Raw genomic sequence first — 12,815 nt, 5'->3', positions numbered from 1 at the left:
AAATGGAACTTTTCAATCAAGTTGTCGCCTACACCTCTGGAAAAACCGTTTTTTTAATATTGTATTTTTAAAAAAAAGCTATTTTCATTGTTTAATATTTTGGATGGATTAAAAATCAAGATTCTAGTATAACGCTAGTCTACCCCTCTTCAAACAAGTTAATCATTACTTTCTTTCTAGACCCACTTTGTTTACATTCATCAGTGACTTCTCTGAAAAACGATATTACAAGGTGCACCTGAACGCAGCACGTGCGAACAAGTGCAGTTCCTGTTGCGCATGCAAAGGGCGCTACGGGGCAGATAAGTACTAAACATGTATTTGCCTTATAGTTGTTGAGGTTAAACACTTTGCCACCTGCTGGACACATTCAGAGTGACAGATATGACCGACTGTCTCCCAGATGGCTGGACAACACGTCTGGTTTAGAGAGCATGCCGCTTGTTGTTAGGCTGATGGTGTTCTCACCTAAAGACAACAGGTGTTTCATTGTGTATCAATGTGCTAATTTATTGCTATCCACACTCCTCATCAGCAGCTGAAAGGGAGATAGAAACGGATCATCATAACAACAGATGATGCAAACAAGGCCGGCTACATCAGGAGGGGACAGCATCCTCCATTCAGTACGGGTCCAGCTGTGGGTGCGTCCCGGTCAAAGGATGCAACTGAAACACATTGTTGTGTTGTCTTTCTATGGAATCTCACTGATCCCTCGCCATTTTTTGTGAATAGATGAAAGCTTGTTTGTTCGAGGGTGCGCAACATAATCAAAATGATTTGATCATGTGCAGATGGGGCTGCTGCTTCTTTCAAATAAAAACATACACACAGACATATTGATATGACTTGTATTACTACCACATAACAGCATTTCATATTCCAAAGAAATTAGCATAAGTAAAATCATTTCAAATGATCATCAGCCTTTAAACAGATCAGTTAACTTGATATTGATTGATACATCTTAAGGTATACAGTAGATATAAAATGTATTATTTAACCTTGATTTATTCAGGATAATCACATAGAGATGGTCAGAATGGAAGTGTTCATAAAAACACACAAAAACACAGATAACAGACTTAAAAACCACTCAGCAAAAAGTTTAAAAAAAAAAACACACACAAAATGTCACATGAAAGTATATGACAGACTTAAAACAAACTTTTAAATTGTCAATAACTTCCATTCCATGTTAGGGCAAGGACATTCGGTGCACAAGTGATCCTTCATCCTGTTTTTAAAATCTACAGTGTTTACGAAACAATCTAGTTTAAAATGTCTCCGTAGCTCACATCAAGATATGGGTCTAAAAACGGTGCAGTTTCTAGGCATGGCAAACATAATTTGTCCGTGTGATCAGATGTTGCAGCTACTAATAGTTTTAGGCATCAATAAGAAGATAAAGAGGCAGTCCATGTTATATGGCCTTATACAGAAAAAAAATACCAATATTCCACTCTATGATTCTCTAAAGAAACAAACCAACTCTCTGATTCTAACTTCAACGGTGTGAGCGGAAACCCAATCAGAGACAGAGAAGATATGATGACACTGAATCTTACATTTTCAAAGAAGATGAACCTGCATGCGAATGTTTAAAGATATACGTAGAAATAGAGGGGGTTTTTTTATTGAGGGGGCCCACACTAAGCTACCCTCTGCCTGCACCTACAGTTGCAGTTTATTGAAGCTGTGATTGATTGAGATTAAAAAGATGATGGTGAACAGAGAGGTATGTCTCAATGCTATGAGTCCTTTCATCCTCAGAGGGTGAAGGACAGTCAGTTAAAGCAAGATGTGAGTGTTGACTCAAACCAGAGAATGTGAAGGACACCACTGTGAGATCCAAACTGACAGTCAAAACCAGATGAAGCTGAAGCACAGAAATAAATTGACCCACTAGAAAAACCCACAGTGAAAGGTTTAAAGTTCTAAGATGAAAACAAGGACAACTCCCAGACCGGACAACGCTGTGGTAGCAACCTGTCAATCACTGTGTAGCCCTAAAGCATACCCTGCTTTATGGTCTGTTTGACTCTAAATGGACCATCATTTACTAAATGAACATCATGCTGTATTGAAGAAGACTTGAAACTAGAGATTGAGACCATAAACTCATGTTTACAATGTTTATTGAGGGAATAAATCAAGAGAGAAGTAGAGTCATTTTCTCATAGACTTCTATACAACCAGAGGAGTCGCCCCCTGATGGACACTAGAGAGAATGCAGCTTAAAGACTAATTGTTCCAATAAAAATACAGAGCTGACTCTGTATTTAGGTCTCCCTGTTGCTTCAGAGCCAATTAGTACTCATCATGTTGAGCTCATAATGACTCCATGTCAGATGGACATGGGCGTTATAATTGGTTAATAAGTTATATGTCTAGCTTTCAGAGCTGTAATCTGGAGAATCCACTTTGTCATTGCTCCGTCCTGACTCAGTCAGCCCCGTCACAATAATCAAGGCCCATTTGATGTGATTACTGTGGCGTGAAGGGGAAGACGGGAGACGAATGAAAGCACATTTTCTTTCAGTTGTCGGAATAACATGACTAAACAGATTCACCCTTTCTTACTTTACTATTTCTATAAATCTCTCTGGAGATTGCCGTCAGAGCTTTGATTGACAGCTCATGTCATGGACAGAGAGGGCCGTGGAAATCTCCCCAGTGGTTTTGGTGTCACCAGGCAAAGCTTCAGATGACACCCTATTGTTTTCAAGTCAAGGATGAGGTCAACATGTTTTTTGAACCTTGACCTTGAGTGTTGGAGACACAGAAGAGAGGGAACAAGAGCGGATTGAAAATGTTGAGATGGAGACGCATAAAGACAGCGAACTAGTGGGAAAGAAAGCAAAGGAGGAGAGAGAAAGATAAAAGAAGCTGAGCAAAAAGATAAGGAGCAGCAGATTTAGTCGACAAAAAAAACTCCTACACACTCTCTCTTTGCACCTCAGGCTTTGAAGGAGAAAGAGAGAGAACCACGACCTCTTCCTACCTTCTTTGTCTCTTTCTCATTCCGTCCTCTCCATCAACCTGTCCACTAACTCTCTCTTGCTGAAAGTCTGAAAAAAATGGAATCTTGACTCTCTGAAGAGGAAAAATGAGCTGATTGATTGTCTCCTCTTGACAGTGTGGGTTCGATAATGGAATATGAGATTTTGGAATGAAGGTTTGAAACTGTTAGAATGATTAAAAACTCTGTATTGGATTGGTCCCCTTAGATCTCAGAACACTTCCTCATCGGGGAAACCTCCCGTCTCAACATAGCCACTGTCTACTGTCTAAAAACTTCCTCTGGAAATCAACTTAACAGCAATATACTGGTACCAAATCTTCAGCTCAAACCGTTTATGACCCAAGTAAAGAATCACTCAATTCATTATCTACATTGTTTTGTTCAAAACTAATTACATACCCAGGGCAAACCTAATAGTTTGTTTCTTATAATTAAAAGGTCCAAGCTTGAAATTTGTGCTGTAGATAATTTTTAATACTGAGGACATTTTATTTCCTTTATATACTGTTCAGCTGTCAGGGCTGAGATAATACAATGAAGCTAGGATTAAAGTTATACTGGGGATCTGAAAGGGTCTCCATCAAAGCATATGAAATGTGAATAAAAGCCTGCAGAGAGTGTCCACAATCTAAATGATGGTGATTAAAATAGCATGATATCTTTTATTGTTACCAAAAAGGTTCTGAATACACTTTTTTTGCATCCGGATGCGCAAAAGCATTCCCCATCCTTTAAGTTAGCATTTCATTTAAAAAACCTTTACCAACCCGGACTGATTAGTGGGATGAAATTCGACATTTATTCGGGGTGGGAAACAACCGTGCATAAAGCTGACAATGTCACAAATCACATTTTAAATGTCATTTTCTTTCATCTGTCTTGAGATCATTGACAGATCCTGACTTTGTTTCTTGGTCGAAACCTATAGAGACTAATTTAGCATCCCAATACAGATCTGATTTACTCTGATGTCCCTTTGAAACAAGCTAAATTACTGCTTGGTCCCATGATGAGTTTCCTTCTGTCAAAAAATTGCTTCCATATTGACAAGCTCCCCTTTTGATCTCAGTTAGAAAAATACATCAGTGACTATGTATATGGCAAACGGCTCATTCACAGATCTGCACAGTGCTTTTAAACAGCAAATGAAAAATAAATCAGTAATTCCTCTCCCATTGCACTACATTGGAGAGGATCCACTTGACTGGGATAAGCTATGGTCTTCAATTGTCATTGCTTCTAAAGGCCAAGATCATCAGCAGATTCATTTCAATGATAGCCAAAGGGTTTACCTACTACTGAAGAAGGTCAAAAAGTTATGATCTACATACTGGACTTCGTGCTCAGATGGACTTACAACCTCGTATTACAACCTAGATTTATTCAGCAGACAGGAGCTCCAGAGAAGACTGCTAGCTAGTTATCTGGCTAGCTTGTGCAACTCCAGAGCTGGCAAGTTAGCTAGCTAGTCTCTGGAGCTCAAGCCTGCCCTCATTCCTGTAAAGTGGTCTCCTAGTGACGAGGATTACAGAGGGCCAGTAGGCCAAGCGCTGTAGCTGGCCCCCTGCCCCCTGTTGGGCTCATTATCTGTAACCAGTATAGAACGAAAGCATGGTTCAATAATCAAGGTAGCTAGCTAACTAGCCAGCCGCTGAATGAGTTCAATTTAACCAAAACATTCTAATTTCCCAACTCGTCAAATGATACTTGGTCAGTGGCCTTATGCTTAAAACTATGAAGCTCCAGGTATCCCGTAGCATCATTTTTGGACGAACCAGGGATGGCAGGTCTGTTTACACTTCCACATGCCTAGTTTCTATACAAAATAAACTTCATCTTCACAGGAAGTGAGGTTTAGGCAGCAAAGGAGCATTGTTGACGTTAACCTGCTGGACGACTGACGTCACTACTGAGTGACAAACGCTTGGTGTGTTGGTGTTGGGTCTCAGCGGGGAGCAGCCGAGCGATGCTCTGCTCCTGGCCGGAAGGTTGAGCCACTGCTACTGGGGCGCGGAGCTCTCCACCTCCCGCCGGAGCTCCGACTGCAGGTCGTAAACAACAGCAAAGCGGGATCTGGGTCTTCGGTGGTGGACTGGTAGCTACTGGAGGCCTTACTTTCGTCCGAGGTGAAGGTGTTTCCGGTGAACCTGCATGATTCCGTCTGATTTTACGCAGAATGGGACCTCGTTGCATGGATGATAAGCATTAAGAACAACTGGTTATAAATAGCCATCTTCTCTCTGATAATATGGTTTACTTATGTAGGTCATCTAGAGGCATCAGTATTAAATTATTTTCACATTAGATGCAGTTTTTCTTTTTTTGAAATAATGTCTTACTTTTGCTTAAATAAAGGATTTGAGAACTCCTACTGTCACTGGTTGTTTGTAATAGTTGAAAACAGCAATATTGCCTTGATAAAGTGTGACTGGATGATTTATTTGAAATCCAAGGCCTGCTATCAATAAAACAGCAGATCTAAGGAGAGGTTTTCAGGAATAATCTATAAGGAATTGTCCCTCCTCCACAAAGCAGCGTATTAAACTCAACCGTGTGGGAGAAGAATGAATCTAAAGCAGCCGCCTCAATGGAACACAGACAGTGAATAATCTACAGATGATAGCCCAAATAATTCAGACCGACTGCTTCAGTAATCCTGAACAGAATCATTGTTACAAACATCAAGCTTCTTCACCCACGCTAATGATATCTGAGGGTGTGTGCGTGTGCGTGTGCCGTCAGAGGGACCTTTCAGGACTGATGGGGTTTGCAGAGCGGGGAGATGCCTAAATCAGATATGCCGCACAGAAGATGAACATTTTCCCATCAGGTAAAGGATAAACGCTGGCTGTCACCTAATGTAATCCTAAAAGCTATGACATCTGAACGCAGTCCAAATGTAGTAAAAGGCATGTAGCCACCTGTGTTGGATTATAAGGCTTTCCTACACAGTGAGAGGAAGCATGGTGAGAAATAATCAGAATAATACGGATCGCAAACATCAAGGATCTCCGTGAACGTTGGATTAAGCCCAGGCACTCAATAATACCCTGCTGGACGAGCATAATGATAGACTAAATGGGATTATAATCATTGCAACAACATTCCCACACAACCTCCGATGGATCCCATAAATAGGAAAAAGGCTGTTATTTCACAATATTGTAATCAGCAGAGTGGTTGTTTGTGCTTTCAAGGCTCTTGTTAAGCTGCACAAATCCTGCAAATCTGCTTTGTGAGGGTTAAGAGCATCCATAGAGGCCTATGACATAATCTATAACACCATATTGGGCGCACCTGAAGAGCATAGGTTTTAGTTTTCATTAAACGCCCGAAAAGCATCTAGCATGAGGAGACTCTGTGTGTGAATACGATTGTAAAGACCCAATCTGCACAGGCAATCTCATGGGCTTATACATGCACATGTTAAATTCCAATGTCAGGGAGAAAAAACAAAATGCGATGAAATATTAATGTGCTGGCTGCCTGGGAGTAACAATCTAGGAGTGAAATATTCTATTTAGGAGTACACAGTTCCAGTGCTGCCGGCGGCACACGATTATGTTTCCAAATAAGTGCTGCAATACGATAAAGCAAGTAAGGAAATTGCTTCCAATGGTCCTAAATGTGTTTTCAAACGCAGCTAAAGCCTGGTGTCTTAAACAGGGTGGACAGAAAATGACATTGGAAAGAGGAGGCGGTCAAAATGGCACGGCCCGAGGGAGCGTTAGCTGCTATTAAAGCTGTCCCTTTAGATCTTCTCCTTCAACGGAATGAAGTGATAGCCACAACCTTCATCACGGCTACTTAGATGTGTTTGTTTGGACCGAAAATGGGCCGCCTGTGTATTTTCAAAATGCTCAAACAGCACAGATCTCTATTGTTGTTGTTTTTTATCAGTGTATCATCTTAACAGCTCAGACTTGCCATAAACTCATCCTGGATGTAATCAGCAATTTTCCATCACACCTTTCTTGGGCACAGAAAGCATGATGACAAAGAACTAACTGACAGTACGCTAACAAGCACCCAGGAGAATGAGTAGAAGGGGGCTTTTTTCTGAATCCGCTATCACCTTCATTAGAGACATCAGGACATGTCGACCAAAACCTCCATGTCTTAATCAATAAAATCAAGGGTTCTTCTGTTCTGTGTTCTGCCAGACAGCAAGTCCTGTTAATGATGTCGCCACTGAATTAATAGAAGGGAGATTCAGGTGATGGAGGAGAGATGGTGCTGATCAGTGTTGAAAGCACATACGTTTATTCCCCCCTTGGATCAAACAACATCATGTTTCTGTAGTGAGGATTAGAAAGCAGTGTTTTAAGTGAGGAGACGTTCGTCCAGGTTGAATGTCATCATTCTATTGATCCACACTGCATGACAGTGAATATGTGATCAATGACCACAATCAATAAACTTTACATGAAAAGCATCACTCCTCAAATTAAAAAAATGTAACCAAAATAAATCAAACAAAAGCAAAAACTGTGTTAGTCACAATAGTGTAGTCACTATATTGCATCAAATACATCACTATAAATCATCTGGGACATTCTCACAGGGCATGTATAGTGTTTCTACGGTTATCTTTTGGATTAATCGTATTAGTAATATTAAATGTCACTCCTGATGTGTGACCTCAGGGTGCTTTTACACCAAAACCAAGGTAACAAAATGTTACATTGCTGCATTTTAGTTCTGGTCTGGTTCCTGGTCACACAATGTTTTTACAAAGGAACCAAGAAGAGTTAACATGAAGTCACACAGACTGACAGGTAACTTGTTGATTGAACCTTTTTGGCAATTGTCATCCTCCATCATCAGGGGGAAAATCCAATTCTGGAGGCTGCAAATCGGCCGCATCTGATGATGCATAATGATAGAGACAGGGCTGTACAACGAAGACCCTTTACGTGTTCCCAAATGACTGGTGTGAACGCATTGGAGAACATAAGGAGTGCATGGACGTGAGCAAGAGCTGTATACAGTGGGATCGCTGACGAACACTTTTGTACAATGTCTCCTGTGAATAAAAAAACCCCGGATGATGTCATCAGGGTCATCTCAGCTTGGGCCGCACAGTCTTAACGGAAATCCTGCATCACAAACCTGAGGAAGTCAGTTTCAAGGCGTTAAGCAGGTAAGCGAGGTTTAATGAAAGACGCATATGAGTTGTATCATGGGATGCAGGATCCAGACTTTTTAGAGCTTGACCCATAGATAGTAAGGAAGATACCTCAACCTCCGCTGCAGGTGTTAACCATTCTTTTTTCAGTCAACAATAAGAAATGGATGGAGTACCCCATTCAACAAAGTGGCGTTATCATCTCTTTAAATGCCCTTTCCTTATTCCTTATTATTCCAAGGCATTAGCTTGTGATCTTATGTGAAATTACAATCGTTTTTGGTAGATCTCACATCACTGTATCATGCAGTAAAAATGAAGCTTATGGAAGTCCAGTTTCTGGCAGAAAGGCAGTTATTTGACAATTAAACAGGAAACGCATCATGCAGTAGTTTATTTTGTTAGTAAATTGGTGACTCCCTCTCCTCGCGGGGACGCGCCTCGCCCCTCCTCAGCACCAGGATGCTGAAAATCACTCCTGGAGGGCGGTGCGGAGGGAGAGCTACGTGTTGCTGCGCAGCAACAGATAGACAGAAGAGAGAGGGAGGGAGAAAGAAAGAGGGAGAGAGGAATTCCCTCGCCCAACAAAAAGCGGCTGCCAGGGCGTGTATCTGTTCCTATGGCTCCCCAGAATCCACCGCTCTGAGCGCAGCCGATACCTGTCGCTGAAGGAGGCGTTTGGTCGGCGGGTGCAGGATGTAAGGACTACCGGCTACAACCAGCCTCCGGAGCAAATTGAGGAGGAGGTGCCCGTCAAGGTGTCTCTTGTCTGAAGGGGCTACATCATATTTGACATCGTCCCCCACTGCCCAAGCTGAGCAAATCAACCAGACAGAGACTCCAGGAGACACGGGGGTTTCTGAGGTTGTTACATTGGCCACAACTTGGCCGCGAACTGCAATATGCGATCACCGGAGTTGAAGGCAGAGTCTTCTCGTGGGGGGGTTCAGTGAGCCGGCAGCGCTTTAAAGTAAGTTCCTTGTTCTTGTAGTGCTTTTGTTTCAAAATGTTGTAAATCATTGCTCTCAATCTGTAATTTGGGAGAAAACACGTGTTTGTCACAAATAGGTATTCTGTTTCTTTTACTTTCAAAAAAGCAAGTGTGGCTCTAATTCTCAGGATCATAATATCATAAATAACTCCTTTTCTTTCTCTCTCTGAATGTGAGTGTCTCTCTTTGTGCTGACTGTCTCTTCCTCTTTGTGTCTGTCACCCTCCTCTTCTCGCTCCAGACATGACGGGTCAGGCCCTGAGGAAACCGGGCGGCGGGGCTCACGCGGATGACAACGCCGCCATCCGCATCAACGTGGGCGGCTTCAAGAAGCACCTCCAGTCCGACACGCTCTCCCGGTTCCCCGAGACGAGGCTGGCGCGCTTACTCCACTGCCAGTCCAAAGAGTCCATCCTGGAGCTGTGCGACGACTACGACGACGCGGAGAAGGAGTTCTACTTCGACCGGAACCCGGCGCTCTTCCCCTACGTGTTGAATTTCTACAACACGGGCCGGCTTCACGTCATGGCCGAACTGTGCATCTTCTCCTTCAGCCAGGAGATCGAGTACTGGGGCATCAACGAGTTCTTCATCGACTCGTGCTGCAGCAGCGCGTACCACTGCCGGAAAATGGACCAGGACCGGGAGGACTGGGACGACAGGAGCGACGAAGGGAGCACCACGTCGTCCTTCGACGAACTGTTGGAGTTTTACAGCGACGCCACCAAGTTTGACAAGCAGCCGCTTGGGAGCGCGCGGAGGCGCGTGTGGTTGATGCTGGACAACCCAGGCTACTCCGTGGCCAGCCGCATCATCAGCATCCTCTCCATCCTCGTGGTGCTCGGCTCCATCGCAACCATGTGCATGAACAGCATGAGCGAGTACAGCCTGGTGGACGGCGAGGGCCAGCCCGCGGAGGACCCCCGGTTCGAGATCGTGGAGCACTTCGGCATCGGCTGGTTCACCCTAGAGCTGGTCGCCAGGTTCGTGGTTGCGCCGGACCTGCTGCATTTCTTCGAGTACCCGCTGAATGTGATCGACCTGGTGTCCATACTCCCGTTCTACCTGACGCTCCTCGTCAACCTGGTGGTGGAGAGCAGCCCGGCGCTGGCCAACCTGGGGCGCGTCGCGCAAGTTCTGAGGCTAATGAGGATTTTCCGCATCCTGAAGCTGGCGCGTCATTCCACGGGTCTGCGCTCGCTGGGGGCCACGCTCAGGAACAGTTACAAGGAGGTGGGCCTGCTGCTACTCTACTTGGCCGTCGGGGTGTCGTTCTTCTCCGTCATGGCCTACACGGTGGAGAAGGAGGACAGCGAGGATCTCTCCACCATCCCGGCGTGCTGGTGGTGGGCCACCGTCAGCATGACCACCGTCGGGTACGGTGACGTGGTGCCGGTGTCCATAGCGGGCAAGCTGACTGCCTCGGCGTGCATCCTGGCCGGGATCCTGGTGGTCGTGCTTCCGATTACGCTCATTTTCAACAAATTCTCCCTCTTCTACAAGAGGCAGAAACAGCTGGAGGTCGCGATGAGGAGCTGCGACTTCGACGAGGGGATCAAGGAGGTGCCCTCTGTCAACCTGAGGAACTATTACGCGCACAAAGTCAAATCCCTCATGGCCAGCCTGTCAAACATGAGCCGGAGTTCACCCAGTGAGCACAGCCTGAACGAATCGATACACTGAGACGGGGTCTCATCGAGGACACGGGGAGGGGGGTCAGGCGGGTGACGCCTGGGCAAGGAGCTGTCCAAGGTGCTGAAACCGTATGGATCAAAAAGCCCACTTCCTTCCAACAATGTCTGACCGTTTGCCTCTCTGTAGCTCAGTGCAATAACGTGTTATTCTATCAGTCACAAGGAGAAAGCAAGCAAATGTACAGGGCAGTCTGAGTTTGATACATATGATATTTCACTGTGCATTATTACGGCCAAACTACAGGCCAAACATGTGAGCACGTAGGATGATAAAAGACAGAGAATACTGTAGTTGTTTGCGGTCCTAGACGGTGTCACACTGTAGTCCATCCTCCAGCTGTACATGTTGTGATGTCCGAAAGTAACTCCAGTCGTATCTCTCTCTCTCTCGACAGAGTCGTTGATGTGTAATTGTTGTGTTGCAACAGGATTACTTCAGATGTGTGGTAAAAAGCAAACTGTATTAAACAAAACATGCACAACATTTTTAGCGTCTACTTATTGAGATAACACGTTTGAGCCTGAAGAAGGATTTATGTTTGGTGACTGACACAATATCTAAAACAGTCTGACGGGCGTAGCAGCAACCATGCAGAGCTGACATGTTGGATAAATCTATCCGGAGGATTGGATTTTTTCTGGGCATATAGACATGACAAAACACTTCCGTATTGATAGATAGATACATACTTTATGTCCCCATGGGTTCATTTGACTTGGACTCTACCCATCAACACATAAACCGTTAAGAGTGCACTAAAATACACACCCTGAGGCCTCTACTTGTTTTAAAATTCCAACTGATAAGGGCACAAAGGAGTTCTCAAACTGATTCAGTTTGCTCTGCTGAGCTCTGAATTGTCCGCCTGACGGTAGCAGCTCATTCTGAGAGTGCAGAATGGATCAGAGAGGATTCTCTTTTACTAAGTAAGTATGTGCTGGTTCAAAGGGAGACTGAAGATTACACTGATCTTTCTGACCCCAAAATTCCAAACCTAATGCAAAAATTATGATTTATGTTACAGGCAGGCAGTAATTCCATACCTGATCACACACTCTGAAACAGCCCAGATGTAGAAAAAAAACAATTCCATGGAAAAGTAGACAACATACATAGCCAACATGAATATTTCAGTTTAAAGGGATGTCAATGTGGACAATATCTATAGGTCTAGACTTTGTGAGTTCCTTTTGAAATGGAGGATGAGTGAGGGACTTGTGTCGCACCAAGCAGCAAACCCTCTTAATTCTAGTATCGTCATAACTTTAACATAAAAATAATAATAATAATGTTCTGTTAGTGCCTGGACAACCACTCATTTGTGTACAGTGTTAAATAACAAACCAGTGAGCGAGACAGAATATCACTAATGATAACCTGCTGCTGTTCTGTTCGTTAAAAACGAGTGAAACCACATGATGACTGTGAGGTGGACATCCAGTTGTCTACGTTTCTGAATTAAACAGTATGGCTGAAGAGTGTTGAAAGAAGAGCTAACATCAAAAGCAGAATTTAGATGTACTGTATCACCAGAATAGAAGGCACACTGTTTCATGCTTTCTGCACACTGTATACTGCTTTGAATAGAAGATACTTTAAATAAGATGTAAGGCTTGGCTTATTGAGAATACAGCGGACAGATACAGGCCTCTTCTCTGCTCAAGTAATTTGTCTCCTTGTCTCCAGCCGGTAAACTTAGAAGACGAATGGCGGAGACAGCCTGCATATATCTCCTGTTTCTATCAAGTCTCAAGGTGTCTGCTTAAAAAAACTTTTCTTATTCCACTAGAGAGTGGAGTTTTTGCACCAGTCTCTCTGCTTCTGGTCAGCATCACAACAAACAGCTGTCTCACTCGATACAGCAGCAGGAACACGACAGAGCACCACCGACTTGGTGGCATTGATTCTAGTTTAAAGGATAAAGAGTCATTTGATACAAGTAGACACCAGCTCTAAAAACTCAATTCTTCTCTCAT

At 43.8% G+C, this 12,815-nt stretch overlaps 1 protein-coding gene across 1 annotated transcript; it reads left to right on the top strand.

Moving 5' to 3' along the window:
- Window positions 1–9,387: 9,387 nt before the first annotated feature.
- On the top strand, window positions 9,388–11,020 carry LOC129110082 (potassium voltage-gated channel subfamily S member 2-like). The gene has a single exon (XM_054622233.1). It carries the CDS (start codon window positions 9,388–9,390, stop codon window positions 10,825–10,827), a length of 1,440 nt encoding a protein of 479 aa, XP_054478208.1. The 3' UTR covers window positions 10,828–11,020.
- Window positions 11,021–12,815: the final 1,795 nt, after the last annotated feature.

The sequence above is a fragment of the Anoplopoma fimbria genome, chromosome 20 (genome assembly GCF_027596085.1).
Source record: "Anoplopoma fimbria isolate UVic2021 breed Golden Eagle Sablefish chromosome 20, Afim_UVic_2022, whole genome shotgun sequence".
Classification (NCBI taxonomy): domain Eukaryota; kingdom Metazoa; phylum Chordata; class Actinopteri; order Perciformes; family Anoplopomatidae; genus Anoplopoma; species Anoplopoma fimbria.
Note: the sequence above shows the minus strand (reverse complement) of the source record. Positions and strands in the feature narration are given on the sequence as shown.